The sequence below is a fragment of the Pyrgilauda ruficollis genome, unplaced genomic scaffold, assembly GCF_017590135.1.
Source record: "Pyrgilauda ruficollis isolate IOZ18807 unplaced genomic scaffold, ASM1759013v1 scaffold60, whole genome shotgun sequence".
In the NCBI taxonomy this organism is placed as follows: domain Eukaryota; kingdom Metazoa; phylum Chordata; class Aves; order Passeriformes; family Passeridae; genus Pyrgilauda; species Pyrgilauda ruficollis.
The window spans coordinates 4,750,379-4,770,393 of record NW_024527711.1 but is presented as its reverse complement, the minus strand read 5'-3'; the positions used below and the strand labels follow the sequence as shown (position 1 = coordinate 4,770,393).

The window sequence follows — 20,015 nt, the reverse complement described above, 5'->3', positions numbered from 1 at the left end:
TGCATGGACTGCTGCAGAAAAGGGGTTAAAAGTAAGATCCTAAACACATCCCAGAGCTGACAGAAGTTTGATGCATCTCTGGTTGGCTAGGAAAACGTCCGAAAACAATTTCTCAGTTATCAGACTTAAAGTAGGAATTAATATTTGAAAGGTAAGTTATATTTTCTGTCTTAGTGGGAGTTCTCTCCCTCCCTTTGTTATGTCTCTTTCATCTGCTGAGCACAAAGATACTTGGACTTTTGAAGAATTGGACTCGCCACAAAAATAACTGCAGCCCATTTCAACTATTATCTTTTTTCCACCACATCAGGGTCTCCTTACACATATTTTTAATAAACAAAAGGAAAGGGAGTAAAAGGATATTCAAATGAAAGCCTCCCTGAATGCTTTTATTTCAAAGGTTTGGGCAGATTTTAGTCTTTTATTGCATTTTTAATAAAAAGCTTAGAAGCCTTTAAAGGCTAAGTTCATCTTGGCAATGGGTAGGCTAAAATCTGTACTCACACTCAACTACATGAAAAAATTAATGTTTTTCACAATGGCAGTTCTTATTAACACTGTTGATTGTCTAGATTCACTAATTTCTTCACAATCCACAAAGCAGCTATCTGCCAGGCAGAACCTGCAAGAGCCTTGTGGGTGCACTGGGCTGCATATACTTTTCCCTTTGGGAGAAAAGTTACTTCTCTCAGTACAAAATAGAGAAGCTCAGAAATCAGCATGTTATGCTTCTGAAAGGCAGAGGATGAAATTCCTGCTGGTACAAAACATCTCCTGGCTTTCAACCACCATTAAAGGACCAAAGTAAGGCTTTCATGGATGAGTCTGCAATTTAGGTATTGAGCCAGAACAGATTTTGATGGTATCTTCTGAAGACCAGCTTTGAAGACACTGTGCTACCAAAGTTGCAACTGCCCCAGACTAATGTTTCTCATACGTCTGCCAGGGTAGTGAGATGAACAAGTTACAAGCTGAAGAAAGAGCATTCAAGGTGGCCTTTGAGTACATAGCTGTGTCTAGCAACTTCTTCTTAAGTGACGAAGATGTTTATCAATTTCAGGTGCTGCATCCTGAGGTTTAGTTCTCTTTTTCTTCCTCATGTGTTTTAAAGCTAAGAAAAAGACAAATCAGCAACTTCTTAAGCATTAAAAGTGGTCTTGGTCTGTAGCATGGTACAAGCCTCTACCATGTCAGAGCCGATGTTATATCCATCTTTTACAGAGACATTTTTACCCCTGAAACAAATGACTGTTTAAAGGAAGACTTAAAGGAATGTTTTCTAAGGATGGATTTTTATCTTGGTGGTACTGGGCATGGCATGAAATTAACATGGGATTTTGTTTGCAAAAGCTGACACTGGTAAGCCCAAGGAAATCAAGTGTTATCACAGATGTTGTGTTAGCCATGGTGCTGTTTGAACAATGGGATATGACATTGTGGGATAAAATGTATAAGAACTGCTTCTGTGACTGCGTGTGTGTGTGTGTGTATACGTGTGCGCAATAGTCTCCTGCACAATTCCTGGTGAAAAAAAGACATTGCAATGTAAAGGTGCATCTCCTTCAGCTTAACTCTTTAAAAGTTCATTCTTCATGGTCTCTATCTATTAATTGGAATAGAGAAAAGATGCCTGTTTCAATGAACTGTACCAACTTTGTGGTGGGGAACTCTTGTGTGCTACCTGAAAGACTCTCATCATTGTTAATCTATACTATGAAATTGATACAAAAAATTCAGTCATTACCATTAATTGATACAGGGTCTTAAATCTAAGAATTGTTTGTGAATAGCCTTCAACTGATCCATACTCCTGCAGAGTAAATAGGAGCTTTTCCACTGACTCCAATTCACTCTGCAATAATTTATAAGAATATGGCTTCCCTGCAACCAGAGACATGGATTCACATACCACGCTAGTTTTATTTTAAATCCAACTTCTCAGCCTACTGAAAGTAAGTAAAGTCATGGAAGGTGGGTAAATACCTGGTCTTCTGCTACCCTGTGGCTACCCACACTATTTCCCCACTGAGCTTGGAGGACAGGTTTATCTAGGAGTACCTGCCATATGTAGTTCTCCACAACCCTGTAGCAAAAATTGATAATTTGCATTTCCTTAAGGCAAATTTTAAATGCCTAAATATTTTTGTGATCATAGACCTTCATAACAAAGTGTGTCAGTAAGTCACTGGGAAGCAGCATTTCATCCCTGCCACAGTGGGGACAAAAGGGCAGTCACAAAGTCAAATGGCATATCCTCAGAAAACCATGTACGCAGCAGAAGCAATGAGAGGAGCTATAATAGGACCAAAGTATTACATTTCATGAGATATGGTCATGCAAGCTCAGCCTCAGTCTCTGGCCAGGCACGCACTCTCAAGTCTTTTCAAAATATGATGTAAGATATCATAACTTCTTACTTCTTTACTGAGGCCCAGCTTCCAGTTTCTAAGTCTTATCGTTAAATGTGCAGCCCACGATTTTATGTCTCCACTGGCAATTTAGGACTACCACATACAAACTACTATTCCTATTACTGCTTTTCTCCAGTGTATTTTTAAGGGTCTGAAGTACTGCCTGGATGTCAACTGTGCATAAACTGCATGAGTCATTATGAATGAGTGATGGAGAAGGGATCCTTATCTACACGCAGGTCAATCTACAACCACTGTCAACTGCTCAGGAAAAGTCAGTACACTTAAGACACAGAGAACATAATTTCTATTGCTGCTTTGTATATTCAACTATGTAATGATTTGAATGAATACTGTGCATGTAAAGATGTCAACCACCAAAGACAGAACAGTGTGAAAATCGCTGATTTAAATTTGAGGAGAGTGAAGGACAACACCAGATAATTTAATTCCTTTAATAATGATTTTGCATCCAAGCCTAATACTGTTTTGATGGGTCTGGGATTATACTGATGCATCAGTGAGATCCTTCTGGTAAATGGTGCATTGCCCCAGTGCAGAAGACATGACTCACCAATTCATTTCACTGCAGTCAGCAAACATGTCTTATGGTATGCGGTGTGCTGCCTCTTGATTCGCTAGAAATAGTTGGCCCAGCTTAAATAGGTCAGGAGTGAGACTATATCAAACAGTAATCACATGTTTCACACTGCAGCACAGGCCATTTCCTTCTTCCCACTACACTTAGACAATAAAAGGTTAAGAGACTTGCCGCATAATGGCTTCATTAGTTTCCAGATAGGGCTCATAAGAGGTGAAGGGAGACAGCTCCCCAAAAGCCTGGGATACAGAGGATCTGTGACAGCAGACTGGAGGAATGGAGTAAGGATCAGTGTTTCCTTAATTCCCTTTCTTTTACCAAGCATTGCCTTGGACTTTTTAGCTGAACTGGGTTATAAAAGACTTTTTTGAATTTGCTTGTGCAACAGTACTAAGATGCAAAAGGGAAGTGACTTAATTATCCCACGGAGAAATCAAAATACCACTTCTATTGCTCAGTACAAGTTATCTCTTGGAATTACTTCTGTACTTTCTCTAAGATAATCTTTCAACTATTTAGGAATCAGCCAAAAAAACAGTGTATATTGAGGGAAAAGTGATCCTACAAACTGTCCCTTGCATGAAAGTGTGGAATATATTTGAGAAGCATTTTCCCTGAGTGACAATTCTGAGGCAGTACAGCAGCAGCCCTGACTCAGCATGTCTTGGCATTGGGCAGACACAGAAAGCAAAAAAAACTCCAAACCATTTAACTACTTCTTCCTACAATGCAGTTCAGAATGGGAATCTCTCACAAGAGACTGAACTGGAACAGCTTGTCTATGAAGGCTAAGTGGAATGAAAAAAGATAATATAAACAGGAAATAGAAATCTCTGTAATATTATTCTTTTGTGAAAAGTGAGGGTTTTATCCAGTAATCTGTGTTCTCTAAGATTACCACTAAAGGCAGGTAAAATCTACCTACTTAGCTGAAAGACGCAGTCTAAGGTTCAAAGAGGCTCTAGTTTTACTTTCTGCATATGACAATCCACAGACTTCAGCTACTGCTTCCACACTGCCTGATAACCTAAATGAATACAGCACAGAGCACTGTAGACAGGAGCTACTCTTAACTTCAAGGTGGTAAGAGCTGGAAAATGCACTGTGCCTGTTCATATTCTGGGTTTTCAGATAATTATGCTGTTTCCAGGGTATGCCTCTCCATGTGGTTTATGAAAGGGGCTGTCCTTGGCACAAATCCACATGGGCACAGTTCTATACATTTCATTGGGACTGAACACATCCTAACTGGTTTGCTGAGCTGAGGGTGATTTCTGCAAGTACTTAGCTCTTTCTCTTAGTAATTCTTCTGTTCTGTTTGGTCCTGTTTTACAGGACAATAAAAATCTGTCCCTTTTAGACCCTTCTACACAACCTCCACCCCACTGGGCTGGGCAGTGTGTTATTACATGCAATAGCATGTCTGCTCACTCCATTTTAATGATGCAAGAAAAGTATCACATATCCTGTGAGTAAATCTTTCAAATCAAGTCATCAATTCAGTGGAAAGGTCTGGGCTAGAAATGGAAGTTTACAAATCATCTTAGCTGTGATTTTAGCTGTGAGGCACAATAACCTGAATGTTACAAGCACCTCAGTGAGGAAAAAGGTCTTGGAATGATGCTCAAGTTTGTCTCAAATAACTTCATGCTGCCAAAGAAAGTTTGCACTAGATGGATTTATAAAAGCAGTATAAGGAAAACTTATAAATAATCTGTACATGACCCTGCAGGTTAGCAAAGGGAAAGTGAATTCTGTTTGCACATTGAAATAAACTTTTTTCCAAATCCATCCCTGCAATCTCCAAACCTCTGTACAAACACAGAATAATGACTCAATTATGAACTATGCTACAAACTACAAATACATGACTACCTTTCTCCTTATGGTGGTTTTAAAAATAAATTCACAGAGTATGGGATTGAAGATGTTAATATGGGGAAAGGAAAAGCCTGGCACCAAATGTATCTTCCCTACAAAGCATACATAGCTTCCCTATGTACATCTGTAAAAGTTTTGATCTACCTAGCTTCAGCCCCAGGCAAGTAGAGTAGGCCTCCTCTTCTGATTATTCCTCAGTCAGTCCAGTGAATTTTACTTTAGGACAAGCCTCTAACACCCAGCCTAAATGATGACTGTCAAAAGAGTTTTCTTATATTCTTAGCACCAGTTTATTCAGTGTGCCTCATCCTTGGAAATGAATCTCTTAAAATACTTGCAAACAGTTAACCTGATTTTCTTTACTCATGATAGCAATTCCTCAGTGAAAAAGTTGTTTATATAATTTTTCTACTATATCCACTCTCCTAATAGCTTTTTTTTTGGGTTGCTTTGCTGAAAATTCCTTTCATTTCACTGCCTGTACTGAGCTGCCCTGGATTTCTGGCCTAGTTCCACTCCAGTTGTGTAAGGTATAGAAACTGTTATTGCTGAGGTCTCCTTTTTTGTGAGCACACAGTACAGGACAAAAGCAAAAGGACAGATGTTCTGTAGGTTCTAACTATTTAATGTATTTCACTATTTCTTAGTGTGGCCTTTTCTAAGAGCTAATTGCATTTGGAAGAAAAGGGTCCTGAACAATTTTTCTTTAGCCTTCAATTCCCACACCTGATGCAGATTTTGAGCAAGATGCCCATTCAGAGGAGGAATGAAGGTCGCTGTTTCAAACCTCTACACAAAACTGCCCATAAAAATCTGTCTTCTTGGTAGCTGCTTGTACTAATAAATACTTTCACTCAGTAAACTTAGTTTTTAGTTGGTAGAAGGCAGTCTTTTAATATGAACCTCATGAGGCACTCATCCTCCTCTAGCCTAGAAAAGCACAAGCTTTGAATTCAGAAGGGAAAGGAGATCTGACAGATTACCAAATCGTCCTTCTTGTTTACAGCCACTAAAGATTATTTAGTCATCTCCTAAAAATCAAAACAGACACTTTAGTGGTCCTGGGGTTCATCAAGAACTATCACCAGAACAAGAAGTTATATGTAGACCATCAATTACATTAACAGTCATATAATGAACAATAGCAAGCTTACGTGGCTTTAATGGAGTTATTTATGATATTACTCTATGCTCAGCAATTGTAGCAGAATTATTTAAGTAGTTGAGCTATGGAATTTCTCCTTCCACTCATGCCCTACATGTGCTTCACTGTAATACATCTGTAGCACCTTTTTTGCAGAGTTACATCTGAGTATTTCACAAAGTTTAATGAAAGACCGACAGTAAATCAGCGCTGACGTTACCGATTGAGCAGTCGTGGCCAGTCCAGTTGGGATCACAGCTGCAGAGTCCAGTATCCGGGAGGAAGGTCCCATGACCAGAGCACTGATCCAGACAAGTGGCTCTTGGGGTCTCACAATTTGGTCCTCCCCAGCCAACTGAACAGTGACACTCTCCTCGGACGCACACGCCTCGTCCTGAGCAGGTAGGATCCATGCAGTCCACTACAGGTGAGAAGGAAGAGGAAGCAGACAGGGAAAGCAAATGGGAATTTCAGGAAAAAAAGCTATCAGACTGCTGTCTACACAAACATATTTACACAGTATCTCAAGGTTTCAACTAAAAAGTCCTGCTGTGAACAAAACAGATGCTTCATGCAAGAAGTCAGTGGCCCTAAAAGGCAGTGAGACTTAAAACACCTACATGAAAAACAGAGAAAAATCTAGTGATGAAATCCATTCTTTTATGCAGGTCTGCACTAATAAGTGATCTTTCTGGTAAGAACAGCCTAATATAAATTAATAGAATAAGAATAATATTCTATTGTACATATAGTGTGTCTTCGTTTATTCCATTAGAATAACCTAAATTACTATTACTAATGAATTGGAAGCTGAGCCCTAGTTTTCTGAGAGAGAATTTTGCATAAAGATTCAGCAGAAGCTGACATTCTTATTCAGCAAAATACTTGCTTAAATTGAAGAATGTGCTTAAATCTATACAGGTTTCATGGAGACTTAAAGAAATTTCACACTGAAATATATCCATAGACAGTTTTTCTGGAATAAGGATTAAAGCAAAATCATGCCTTTTTAAAAATGGTGTTCTTCGAGTTTTTTTGGGTTTTTTAAAATCAATTAATACTCTTTTTTAAATGTTTGAGGTTTACTTCCCCGCCATGAAGAGGCAGTTTCCTAACAAGATCGGAGACCATTTAGTTAGGGGTATAGCAACATACACCAAAAGACCAAATGTACTCCCTCCCTGATTCCTGAGTTATGTGTTTTGTAGGCAACTGTCAGCTGCTCTGCCCACAGGGGAATTTCACCCAGCAATCGAAAAATATGAAATGCATCAGACACCCTCCCAGAAAAACTGACTGGAGGAGTCGATTTTCTATTTATAGATAAAAGCTGATAGGACAGCCTAGAGAAATTCTTCCCGTCTTTTGAAACGGTGTGTGGCAGTTCCCTGGGGATTGGTGACAAGTGTCAGTCTGGCTAACCAGCACAGGAAAACTGTCCAGCTTCTCGTTCTGATACAGCAGAGCAGAACATGGCTACCGCACACATGACAGGTTTGTGGTTCAGTTTTTACCCCTGGAAAAGCTAATAAGAATTCCACTGACCTGTTTAAGATCCAGAAACCTTAAAAGGAAACACAACAGCTGCTCTGATAATTCCCTGGATCCTCAAACCCTTCTCAGCCTGACAAGTAATGGCTCAGTTATTACTATCCCAAGGCATGAGAGAGAATTTTCTTTTTTGTTTGATTCCTGGAGCTCTGCTCATAGCTGGAACAATCCTCAAAAATTTTAAGAGGCTGGAAAGGATGAGTCCATAAATCTCCTTCACTGTTAGCAAGCTGGGAGCGAGGGTGCCAATTTTAGCATGAGACCCTTGAAGCCCTGGCCCTGTTCTTTCTCAGCAGTAATAAGTATGAAAAGGACTAAGGGACGAAGCAGCAGCCTTGTCCGTTCTCAGCAGATGGTTTGAACATAGAGAACAAAGATCACAGGCTAACTGACAAGAGGCTACCTCCAGGCAATTAATCATCCCCTCTGAAGGTCAGTTGGGAAAAAGGTGAGTTTTACAGGGGCCTCCATCACAGGAGGCAGACAATCTGCTATCTCAGCTCTAACACAGACGATTATAGGAGGGGAATGTGCATGTCAGAACCCCCCATTTATCATAATCCCAAGGCCATTTTTCATGTTGAAATGAGCCCTTTCAGAAAATGTCACACACAACGGTTACTTTAATCTCAGCCTCACTGGATCTATCTCTTTAGGCTTTCTGCACCATTGGAAGGGCCCTGGGACAGGATTACAGGCTTCTGCTTTCTTCTTAATCAATTGCTTAGTGGATTTGGAGTACAATGGTATATTTTTAGGGAGTTCTGCTTGACAAATTTAGCTGCTCAGCTCTGGGAGAAGCAGAGATGAGGAGCTGGGCATGAGGGCAGAGCTGACAAGATCTAGTATACCTGGAAAAGAAAAAAAAATCATATGTCTGTGGTGTTGGTAGGAAAATGTCCCAAATGGCCAAATTCTTGGTTGGAAAATGCCCTGTTTGTAGTTAAGCCTTGTGCAGAATCTTTGCCAAGGAGATAAATCATGTAGCAAGCAAGGTTAGTGCCTCTTCTACACTTTTCCCCAATATGCCTCATGCTTCATTGGTCACACAAGTTAATAGGCTTATTCGGTGCCCAAAGAGTAACTTCTCATATTTCACTTCTTAAATTTGCTCCCCTCCCTGCAATGTCTCGCTGGCTTAGGCCATGCCTTATAAAATATGGGCCAATAAACTAAGGAAAGAGAAAAGAAAATCTTGTGTAGGATTGTTGGCTGATGTTTTATAAACATTGCTGAACTTCTGTGGGGGAAAAAGAAAAGACAGAAGAAACCCTGGAATGAAAACCCATTACAAACATGGACCAAGCAGTGAAGTTATGAGAACTGAGAAATAATAAAAAATAATCAATACCAGATGGCCCTTCTTAGAAGAGAAATTAAAGAGTAAAAGCAATTTTAAAAATAGTATAAATCAACTTTTTTTACTAAATCTAAATATGTATATATATGTTCTCAAGATTTCCCACATGGCATATTTCTGAGCTGCTTCCCCCTCTCACAATGTAATACAAATTATGCCTTGAGTATCAAAAACATGCATGCTTGGAAAAATACTAAACAGCCCATAAGAAAAACCATGTTCTCTTTGTTCTTCCTCCTTTTTCAAGTTTTGACCTAGTGGGACTGACACTGTCCCCTGCTACAGTGATAACATAAAATAACTGAGCAGTGCCTGGCTTTTCTGCTTTAAACGTGACCAGGGAAATAAAGGTTCCTGTTAGAAAAAGGGCAAATCTCACTATGATTTACACACATTAAACACTTCTGTCTGGAGGCAAAATCAGGATCTTTTCATTTCTGTTTATCCAGTAAAGATATGATCTAGTAAATAGGAGGTCTACAGAGATGCTTTAAAGATACTTGAGTAGTCACAATCTTTGGGTTTTGCATGCTCACACCTTCACTGAATTGTGCTTTGAGCCAAAATGAGGCTTTCACAAGAGATGGCTTATTGTTGCAAGAGCTGATATTGTCTTCATCTCTAACACTGAAGCCATGCTACATCAGAGATGTCCCACTCCAATACATTACACACATCAAAAGAATTGCTAGATTAGATGCCATTTGAATGTCTGAATCCAATTCAGCCTATTTTCATTGCCTATAAAATAAAGCCATTTCAGATAAATCTTTATCCTGCATACATGAAGACAACCATAAATTAATTCAAGCCGTTGTCATTCTTAAATGAATCAAATGATGTCTTTAATCCATCAAACAGCAAAGAGGCCTTATATATGTACTTACAGAGGCACAATTTAAGAATAATTATTTATCAGGTCACCAGCAAAGAATTCTGAGAATAGTTTTCCAAAGTTTTGAACATTATTCTTTATATAATGCACTTTTGGATATGTATATATTCTCTAAATGATTTATACACTTGCAAAACCGTCCACTTTTTCATTAGCAGTAAGAAGCAGTCATACTCAGGAAGATAAAGGTTTATGTTGGCAGGTGACTTCCTACACAAAAAGATTAAAGATAAGTACTAAAAGCAGCTGTAAATCTAAATGTAAATGAGAAATGTTTGGGGGGCTAATGTGTGAAAAAAAAGCTATGGAAGAGCCATTAAAATAATATCTGACTTTGAAGCAGAATTTAATTCAAGTCCTGAGCATTTCTAAGCTTTTAAAGCTGACAAGGACCAAGGACTTTCTCTCACACGCCACCATTTTGTGTATGTTAGCAACTGAAATTGCTTGGCATAGCGCAGCAGAGAAGAAAGCACTGTAAAAGTAATTATACGTTTAGATGTGTAAATGGAAATGATGCTTTAATAAGAACATTTGAACATATGATTAGATGTTCTGGTCTTTCAACTAGATTCTTCTATCTGAAGCATTTGATGGCTTTTCATCCAATTATTGAAAAAGTATGATAGCTAATGAGGAGTTATGACAACATATCATTTTTATGTTATATCCATCTATTGTATCTCTAAGGTCCCTATTATTGTTCTGTTTAAGTGCCAGTCCGATTCCGAATTGCCTCCATCCATATAATTACAGAACAACAATCAAAGCAAAAGGCTAATTGAATGCATCTTGCAAATACCTTCTTCACAGCTCTCGCCTTTGTATCCCGGGTTGCAGATACAGGTGCCCATGATGCACGTGCCATGGTTATTGCAGGAGACATCAATGCACTGGTTGGTTGGGACATCACACTCTGCTCCCTTCCAGCCACTGTGGCACAAGCACCTTCCTTTCATGTACTGCCCATTTCCACTGCACAGCACTGGGCAGGATGCTATGGACAGACAACAAAAATCACATTAAAACGAATGGAAAATCATTTCAAAAAGAAGCACAGGAGTCCAGCATGTAATTTACATTCTTCATACACGGTCTTCACCAGGCTATGTTGCTGTTTGTTTTGCCAGAACAAATCTTTTATATGGATGATGCCCAGCTGTTAACTGTATTCTCCTTTGAGTGTTTAAAACAAACAAACAAACAGTGCTCTTAACTTAGACTATCTTCTTGCTTTGTTTCTCTGATACTTTTTTTTACTAACTAAACTCACAGTTTTCTTGTATTCTGATTTCACAATGTACTGAAGTCTTCTTTCCGGAGCATTACTAACCTTAGACTGCTTATCATTATCCCTGACCTGCTGCCGGACTTTCCTTGACACTGCCTCTGCTGTGGACCTCAGTGGCACACAAATCACCCTCCTCTTTTTTTCTGAGTTAACTCTCAGCTTTATGGGTTTCAGTTGCTTTGCTCAGAGCCCAGAATGCCACACTGAGACTATTTCCCTGATTTACCTCATGTCACACCATCAGCTATCAACTTTCTTCCCTGAAAGGGTTGTCAAGCACTGGAGCAGGCTGCACAGGGAAGTGACTCAGTCACCATCCCTGACAGAATTTAAAAGATGTGTTGATGTGGCATATGGGGATTTGGCTTACTGGTGGACTTGGCAGTGCTGGGTTAATAGCTGAACTTGATGAAAAGAGTTTTAGAGGTCTTTTTCAACCTTAAAAATTCTATGATTCTAACCGAATGCCCAGCCCCTATTTTTGGTTATCACCTCTGCTGGACTCAATTCATCACCAGCCACAAGGCAGAACTGGCCTCTACTGTTTCCAAGCTCCCTATATTAAAAGCTGTGTAAATCTATCCTCTGAAATGTGTATAATTTATAAAGGTCTTATAAAGGATTTTTAATTGTCCTTGTTTCCAGCAAAGTCAGGTGACTCTCAAGGCCACCCAGGTACAGGATTTCTTCCCTGTGATAAAGGGGAAAGAGGAAGATGACAAGCTCAAGCTGTGGCATGATGGACCCCAGGATTAAGCATTTTCAGAGCTAAATCTGGAAACTGCTAGGCAGAGTTGGATGGGATGAAATACAGAACAGGTTGCCCAAGGAAGCAGAGGGCATCAAGGACCAGACCTCAGCCTCCGCGACCACAGCTTTTTGCAATCACCGCTCTCCAAGCTTTCTCCAGCTCCTTTCAGATGATACCTTCTCCTTATTCCATTCTCCACACCAGCCACATTATGCTCCTTTTGTCCTCTGTTCTGATTTTGCCAAGGAAGATGCTGATTTCAGTCCCTCAGAAACAACAGCCTTTTCCTGTTCACTCTGCCTTGAAACTTCTTGCTTAAGTCCTGTTCTCTTTCATTTTATTTTGCAGAAACTCCGCTGCAAGGACATATATTCAACACAGGCTGCTCTTGTTCACTGTTGCACATCAGCCTTAGGTAAGAGCAGCTGGCCTTCTCATCTGCCTCTTGGAAAGGCAATTTATGAACAATTTTATGCAGGACAAATGTGAAAAGAATATTCCATTCTGCTGCTTAATCCAACTGGATTAGGCATGTGATGAATCCTCTTTTGCTTTGTTCCTGACTTTGATTATGTGTGGGAAGGGGTATTACATGGTTAAGGAAAGCTTTCCTCTCCTTCTCTTCCATATTTTCAGACAGTAATCTCATAAAGTGCATCATGAGTTGTTTCCACACGTCCTTATAGTCAAGTCAGTTTGAGTGTTCCAGAACTACAGCAGCCTCAATAAAACACAAAGCATTGCCAACTCTGACTGTTAAACCAGATTGATATGCAGTGAACTGTATTTGCCTGACCAAGATAAAAGAGGTTCAGGAAAGAAAGGAATTTGGCAACTGTTACTACTAAGGAGCACTCTAAAGGAAACACTTTAAAGTTCACTTTAAAGGAAACATGATGCCATGGTGCATTGCAAGTGCATAATTTGCAAGATGGTATCTACCTATACAATATGAGACTTAAATTGTTTAAGACACACTGTATTGTGTGCATGGTTCACAGCACACTCACTCTGTAATTTCACTTTTCAGCTAAATGATGGAATTTTCTGCCCCTCCCATCTCAAATTTCAATGCTCAGTAATGGACATTGTTCTTTCAAGGCACTAACAGGGGACAGTCTGCAGTTCTTTTCAACAAGAAGAAAGAATAACTGCCTCTAACCAGGGAGAGGTTGCTGAGAAAGACTTACATGTTTACTGACAAGACAGCTGATCACTCAGTAAAAGATCAGATAAATTACTGGCCATCTGCAGTGAGACTGACACTCCACAGAGCCTTCTGTGGAGAACACCTTCAGCATCACCTGGAAAGCACTGCTAGAAATGTCAAGGCAATGGTGAGAACAAGGCCTCCCCTGTAGCACGCAATAATGAATAAAGACAAAAGAGGTTTCTGAATTTTTTCTCCTGTTACTTGAGCAATTCTTTTCCATATATAAAGATATATAATTATTATTTGATCATTCAGATTCCAACGATGTCTGTGATGGCAAAATTACAGTAATTCTCTAGTGTGGTAATGATAGCAGCAACCCAAATGCATACTCTGTTTCTTGCAAAGTTGAGCATCAGTGAGTAAGATCATTTGTTTGTTTGTTTACTTTATACAGAACTTGAAAAGGGCACCTCCCATGTCCAAGAAAACCTTCAAAAAGCCTATGGAATACACCTCTGGTGACTTGCTCTCATTTATTTTGTTTAAAATAATTGGTTAATAATATGTTAGTAATTAACCATTACTAAAAAGAGAAAGGCTTTCTGCTCCAGAGTTTCCCATTCATTTGGATGGTGAATTATAAGGCTGAACTGAAATAAAGGAACACCCAGGAAATCCATGGAATTCTTCATGTGAGCAGGAACCTGCTTATTTAAGGATTACTGCTCCATACAGGGATCGTGAAGGGCTGCAAATGGATACCATGACAGCTTTACACATGCTGCCTTTTGAGGGATTTATAGGTCAAAGGAAGAGTCTTGGACGCCCCTGAAAACCAATAGGAAGTCAATGCTGGAATCCTTGGATCTCATTCTCATGGCAACACAATCTATTTAACATGCCTGGTGAGTGGATATGCATATACAAACATAAATTCGGCATTCCAGGTATTTTTCTGTCTTCCTGAAGGCAGAGTGCAACCTGTGATCTGAACCCAGATGATTCTGAACGAAAAGACAGAGTTTAATAAAAGGTGTTCATAGCAGCTAGAGCATGTGCTCTGGTGAAATGGGAGACTCACATCACTCCATTGAAAAGGCTGAGAAAGTTCAGGGAGGGGAGGTGAGTTCCTCTGAAAGTGGATTCAGACTCTGACTCACAGTGAAGAAAGTTCTTCTCCACAGACTCTACAGGGAGCCTTGGGGGAAATAAGCTCTGAACTTCTGCCCCTACTGAAAGTTAGGAGGTGTGAGCTGGAATATGCTATGGGACATGGAAAAAACTCTTTTTGTCTCCAGCTCTAGGGATTTGAAAAGGAGCTTGGAAATGCAAACCAAGTGTAAGGAAATGCAAACCAAGTGTAACCTGAGTCAGCAAGAAGTTTGACACAACAGCTCTCAGGGACACGGCTTGCCACATCCATCTTACTGGGCTGTGAACTCTGAAACCCCGCCGGGTTCAGCCCGCCCCGCTGCCTTGGCAGGGAGCTCCCGCCCGCCCTGGGGCTGCGCGGCTCCTTATCTGTGTCTCCTGCCTCGCTGCTGGGATGTGACCCAGCTCAGTTGGAGGGGGAGAGGGCTGGGGTTGGACAGAGTTTAGCTCTCTCTTGGGAAGGCGCCAGCCTGCTTTCCAAAGCAGCGATGAGCTGGGGTAAAGGCCTGACCTGCAGCCTTACCGCAGCTCCTTGGGTGGGCACTAACGTTTTATGCTACCTCCCTCCCCACATTTATAAATCTGTACTTAGTTTGTTGGACTGTTTGAGCCAAAAAAGGCCTTGAAAAGGTTGATGCACAGTCATCCTGTCATTTCCCACATGCAAGGTTTTCATATCTTGGTTTGAAATGTGTTCTTACTAAAAGTATTTCAGTTTGTTTTTTAAATGTTTAAATAACCTAAAAAATTCGGGCCAAAGAAAACCCTTCCAAAACCATTTATTAAAAATACTTATCACTTGAGCAGAAAAATATATTATACTGTTTACTAGGGTAAGTCTCTTTCCCAGTCCTCCCAGTGTTTTTACTTTTGGCCAGAGTAACGAGTTTTTCCTGCCATTATCCCACTCCTAGCCTTATGCTAACGCTGCCCTATTCCAGGCTCAGGCAGACTTGCCAGGTACTTTTTGTGTAATCAGTATCTTAAAAGAATCATTATAGTGTCATGCCACACCATGATAAAAGTGCTCTGCTAAACAAACCATAATGCCATACTTATAAGTCCTGTTTTCTAAAGTCAATTCCAAAGAGAAAATTTCCAACATGACATTTGCCTGTCCACAAGCAGCCCAAGAGTTTGTGTTGTTGCTAAGGGCACAGCAGTCACGATTAGATCATAGTGTCATTAAGTTTGGAAATGCCCTCTGAGATCAAGTCCAGCTCTTAGCCCAGCACTGCCAGACCACCACTAAACCATGTGCCTAAATGCCACACCTAAATTCCCAGAGATGGTGATTCCATCACTTCCCTGAACAGCCTGAATCCTTTGCTGAAGAAATTCTTCCCAATAGCCTATCTAAACCTCCCCTGGCACAACTGGAGGATGTTTCCTCTTGTCCTATCGCTTACTTGGGAGAAGATGCCGATCCCCACCTGGCTACACCCTCCCTTCAGGTAGTTGTAGAGACCAGTAAGGTGTCCCCTGATCCTTCTTTTCTCCAGGGTAAACACCCACAGGTCCCTCAGCTGCTCACTGAAATTCTTGCAAATTTGTGGCAAACAAAATTCACAGATCAACTTGTTTCCACTCTACTGCAGCATCCCCACACTGGGTGAAGAGTACTTTGCAAAATGCACCATCATGAATATAATTTCCAGAAGAAAAATGTTAACTGAATGGGAGAGGGTAACAGTTAATCATGCATACATTCCTACCTCTGCCACAGTCAGGGCCCAGAAAGCCAAGGAAGCAATGGCAAGTCCCAGACACGCAGTCTCCATTCCCATAGCAATTACTGGGACAGTTATCCACTGATTCTGGAAAAAAAAAAAACAAGAATTCAGACACTTCTTCAGGCGAGAAAACACCTCTGAATTTAGGAGGGCTCTGGATGGGCAGGACAGTTGAAACTTCAAAGCAATTTCTGCACTTGGAGTGAAAGCATTAGTGTGAGCTGCACTAAACCCTGCTCATCCATTTACATCAATGGATGTAACTCAACTGTGAATCCTGTGATTAAATATGAGCTGCCCAGCAGCCACCAGGTTTGGCATTCTCTCAGTACCTGAAAACTTCCAAATGTCTTTTCTTCCCGTATATTTTTATGACCATTTTTCCTCTTTGAATTTATTGCACGGATGGAATACACACCATTCTCATGGCAGAACATACACTTTTGGTCCAGTTTTGTTGACTTGATTAAGTGACCTTGAGGCATTTATTTGTGCCAAAAAGAGCTGAGTGATGATAGATATGTTCCCGTATGAACTTACTGAACACAGACCTTTGGTCCATCCTATCTGCTTGTTCACAAAATACCACCAACCAAATTTCTTCTTATTTGCTCTGCAATATTATATTGAATATAATACATTATAAATTATATAATTTGTATCTTTAACAGCTCAAAGTACTGGGGCTAATATTCTATTTGGTGGAACAGAAATGGGTCTATTTCACATTTTCTTCTGTTTCTAGTTATCATCTTAAATTCCCTGACTTTGGCAAAAACACCAGCTATTCATTTTTCAGGGGAAGTTACCAGGTAAGCAAAATGTTATCTAGCACTTCTCTTTCAAAGAGAGTTCAGAATATTGGGACTAAAACATATCTTTCATAAAAGAACAACACAAGCTGGTAAACACATCAAAAAGGGAATGAAAATAATCTTCTTTTCTTACACTAAACTGAGTGAAGACTGAGTAGGGCTTTGAAAGACATTGTAATAAATAGCATGGTTCATTCTACAGTGCTATTTCACATTTTTTTCTGAGGGAGATGCCTATCAGAGGAAAACTGGATTTGGTTATAGAGCAGGGGCACTGGTGGTACACATGGAGTGGGGTGAAAATCTCAGCCCTGTGAATAATGATTGCATTTGCACAGATGTACTTCATGAGACCTTGTGGGAGCAAAGTTATTTGTAAACTCCCAATCAGTGAAAGTGAAGAGAACCAGCGACAGCAGAGATGGGCAGATTAGTTTCTAATCAGAAATGAAAGGAAGCCAGTTTCTGGATGGGCGTTTGCTAAAGAGCAAAAGTTTCTGAAGGACATTTTAAAGGCTGTGGTATAATTCAATAATTCACAAAGGACAACAGAAAATTTAAATAATAAAACCAGTTTAAAGCATTTATGTTTTAAGTCCTGGCTTCAGACATCTCGTAAGCAGACACTCCATGCAGCAAGAAAGGTTCAAGGAAGTGCTCTCAGTTTTCTACCACTCAGTAGTTAAGCAGGTATTCACTTGATGGTGTGTGGAAATACAGTCACAACATGCAGTCACCCCTTAAGGCTTGAGCTGCCATCTTTATTCCAATCAAAGAGCAGCCATGCGTCCTAGAATAAAGTAGTAATGACCGAAGCCTTGTGCATTTATAGTGATATTTAGGAATATCGTCTCTCACTTCACAGCATGTATAAACACAAATCTATCCTGTAAATGAAAAGTTAATATTAGCCCATGTGTATACAATCTTCAGAACTTTGACATGGGTTAATGTCACTGCTGAAAACAAAAATTAATTCACTTTATGACTTTTTTTTTCCTCTATGCTCTTTTTACAATACTTTTATTTTTGTTTTCTTCAAGAAATATACCCAGAGATTTAGGAAATTATTTATGTACATACTTACACACATGAAGAACATAGAGAGTGTGAGTTCTGTGAAACAAGATAATGAGATGGGCAAGGAGATTTAACTGCTCCTGTTGCTGAAAGGGTCAGTCCTTTTCCTCTAATCTTCTCATCCTAAGACCAGCTCTAAGCTCCCTCTTCTTACACTGGTTCTGGCAATTGTCAGACCCTCCAATGAGGTGGTTAAGCTCAAAAGATGGCAAAAAAAAAAAAAAAGAATTCAGCAGAAAAAACCCCTAGAGTATTTTTTCCCTGCTGCCTGAAAACTGGGAAGAGAAGGGCTGTGCTGTTCAGCATCAGCGCAGTTGTCCCGTGACACCTCACCACCCCACTGCCATACTGGGTCAGCGGCTGCGAGGTGGAGCAACACTGCATGGATGTAACATGTGTGACCTTTGAAGTCAAGGGGAGTACCTCAGGGCATGATGTGGGACAGACTCCCAGCGTTAACAACACCTTTAGAACATTAAAAACTATTTTAAAAAGTTTTTTCCCAAGTTTTTGCTTTAATGGACTAAACTGAGATCTTGAAAGGAATAAATATCCATATAGCTTTCTTGGTATATTTTTGTAATACAATATTTAAACAAAACAGTAAAAAGACCCACAGAAGCATCTAGAAAGTATCTAAAAAGTAGCATTACATCAACATAACATCAGCATGGCAACTGTTCCAAAGTGTGACAATGCACCACCTCAGCTAAATGGCAATCTCTCTTACTGGAAAAAGTATTTTGCAGTTACAATGGGTTCAGCTGGCGTGTCTGTGATGCCTAGGACAAGACAGGCAAGACGCTGTGCACCATTTGGTGTCCACTGCAGATTACACTGAATGACTTTGTCCACTACAATGACTATGTATAAAGGGATTCGTAAGAGTAACCACAGAAATGGGCAGACCTATGCTTAAGTAACCAACCTTACCAGAATTTCTGGGTGAATCCATGTAAGAACCTTTACTCTGGTGGTGCATCCTTTCCTCCTCTGACTAGTTCAGCAGAGACACCTATAACTGGTCAGATCCCTGCTGACAATGACTGACACCAACACATTAAAAAAATATTCACATCTATTTTCTGGTTCATATGCAGATCTGGCATTTCTCATTGTAAAGCTGCAGTGATACGCACATATATCACTTCATCTACCACTATCTCCTCAATCTTTGGTTTCCAGGACACTTCTTTGCAAGTGTAGCTAAACTGCCTCATGCCATAGAGTGGCTAAAGGAATTCAGAAGAAGTTAAAAAACAAGTAGATGAAACCCATTTTACCTTCCTCACTGAAGCACCTCAGTAACTCTTACTTGTGGCCTGAATACCCTCTACTATTAATAATAGAGTAGGCCCTTAAAAAATCCTTTCATCCCATTTCACTGCTTTCTCTGATGTCCCTTGGTTTTCTAATATAGCCAAAAGTAACATTTTTAATGTATTCTCATTTTACACTACCACTGTTTGCCCTGGAATAACCTGCCTGATGGAGATGAGATGAAGTGAAAAGAAACTCTACCCCCCCGTGACTTGTGCCACTTGCTGTTTTTTAGCAGTTAAGGATGCAAACTTTCCTGGTGATTCAGGGCAATTAAGGTCTTCACACACTCCCAAAAGTTCACTACTGAGAATCAATTCTGAAAAGCGATGAAGTTTCATGCAGTGCATCTTTGTCTCAAAGCTACTCCCAAACAAATCCAAAGTATTTCCATAAAGGAAGTGTTAAATGAACACACTGTTTTTTCCTCGAAAACTCCAGAGCTAATGAGCACAAACAAGGCAGAGACTAAGGCTTGTGAGGAGCAAGTCTGCAAGCTGTGTGTGCAACACTGAGCATGCTCCTATTTATATTCTTAGGCAGAATCACAACCTGGAATCTCTTTTTACTTTGAAGATTGCAGGCATTAGCAAGTTATACTCACCCAAGGCTTCTCATAAAAACCTCTGTTTTCATCCTAGGACTGAATTTCTTTTCAGTGGTTACAGATTGCCAGTTGGGCACCTCAGAAAATTCTCTGGCTCTACTGGCATGTGTAAGTGCACACACATTCTCACACAGTGCTCTAACACCTACATTTCAAGCTAAAGAGGAGAAGGCGGGTGACTTGGCATCAAAAATTAGGGAGTTGTGATGGGAGAACTCTTTAAAGAAAAAATAATCAAGCAGACATTTTCAGAAGCTAGAGCTCAGC

The 20,015-nt window shown here is 40.1% G+C and overlaps 1 protein-coding gene across 1 annotated transcript in view; it reads right to left on the bottom strand.

Moving 5' to 3' along the window:
- The window catches only part of TENM4 (teneurin transmembrane protein 4), a 589,520-nt gene that overhangs the window by 131,041 nt on the left and 438,464 nt on the right, over positions 1 to 20,015 (bottom strand). The window contains exons 12-14 of the mRNA XM_041483687.1: positions 15,909 to 16,010; positions 10,646 to 10,840; positions 6,258 to 6,458 (exon numbers count right to left, since the gene is read on the bottom strand). Coding sequence (XP_041339621.1) covers positions 6,258 to 6,458; positions 10,646 to 10,840; positions 15,909 to 16,010 — 498 coding nt within the window. The remainder of the gene's footprint in view (positions 1 to 6,257; positions 6,459 to 10,645; positions 10,841 to 15,908; positions 16,011 to 20,015) is intronic.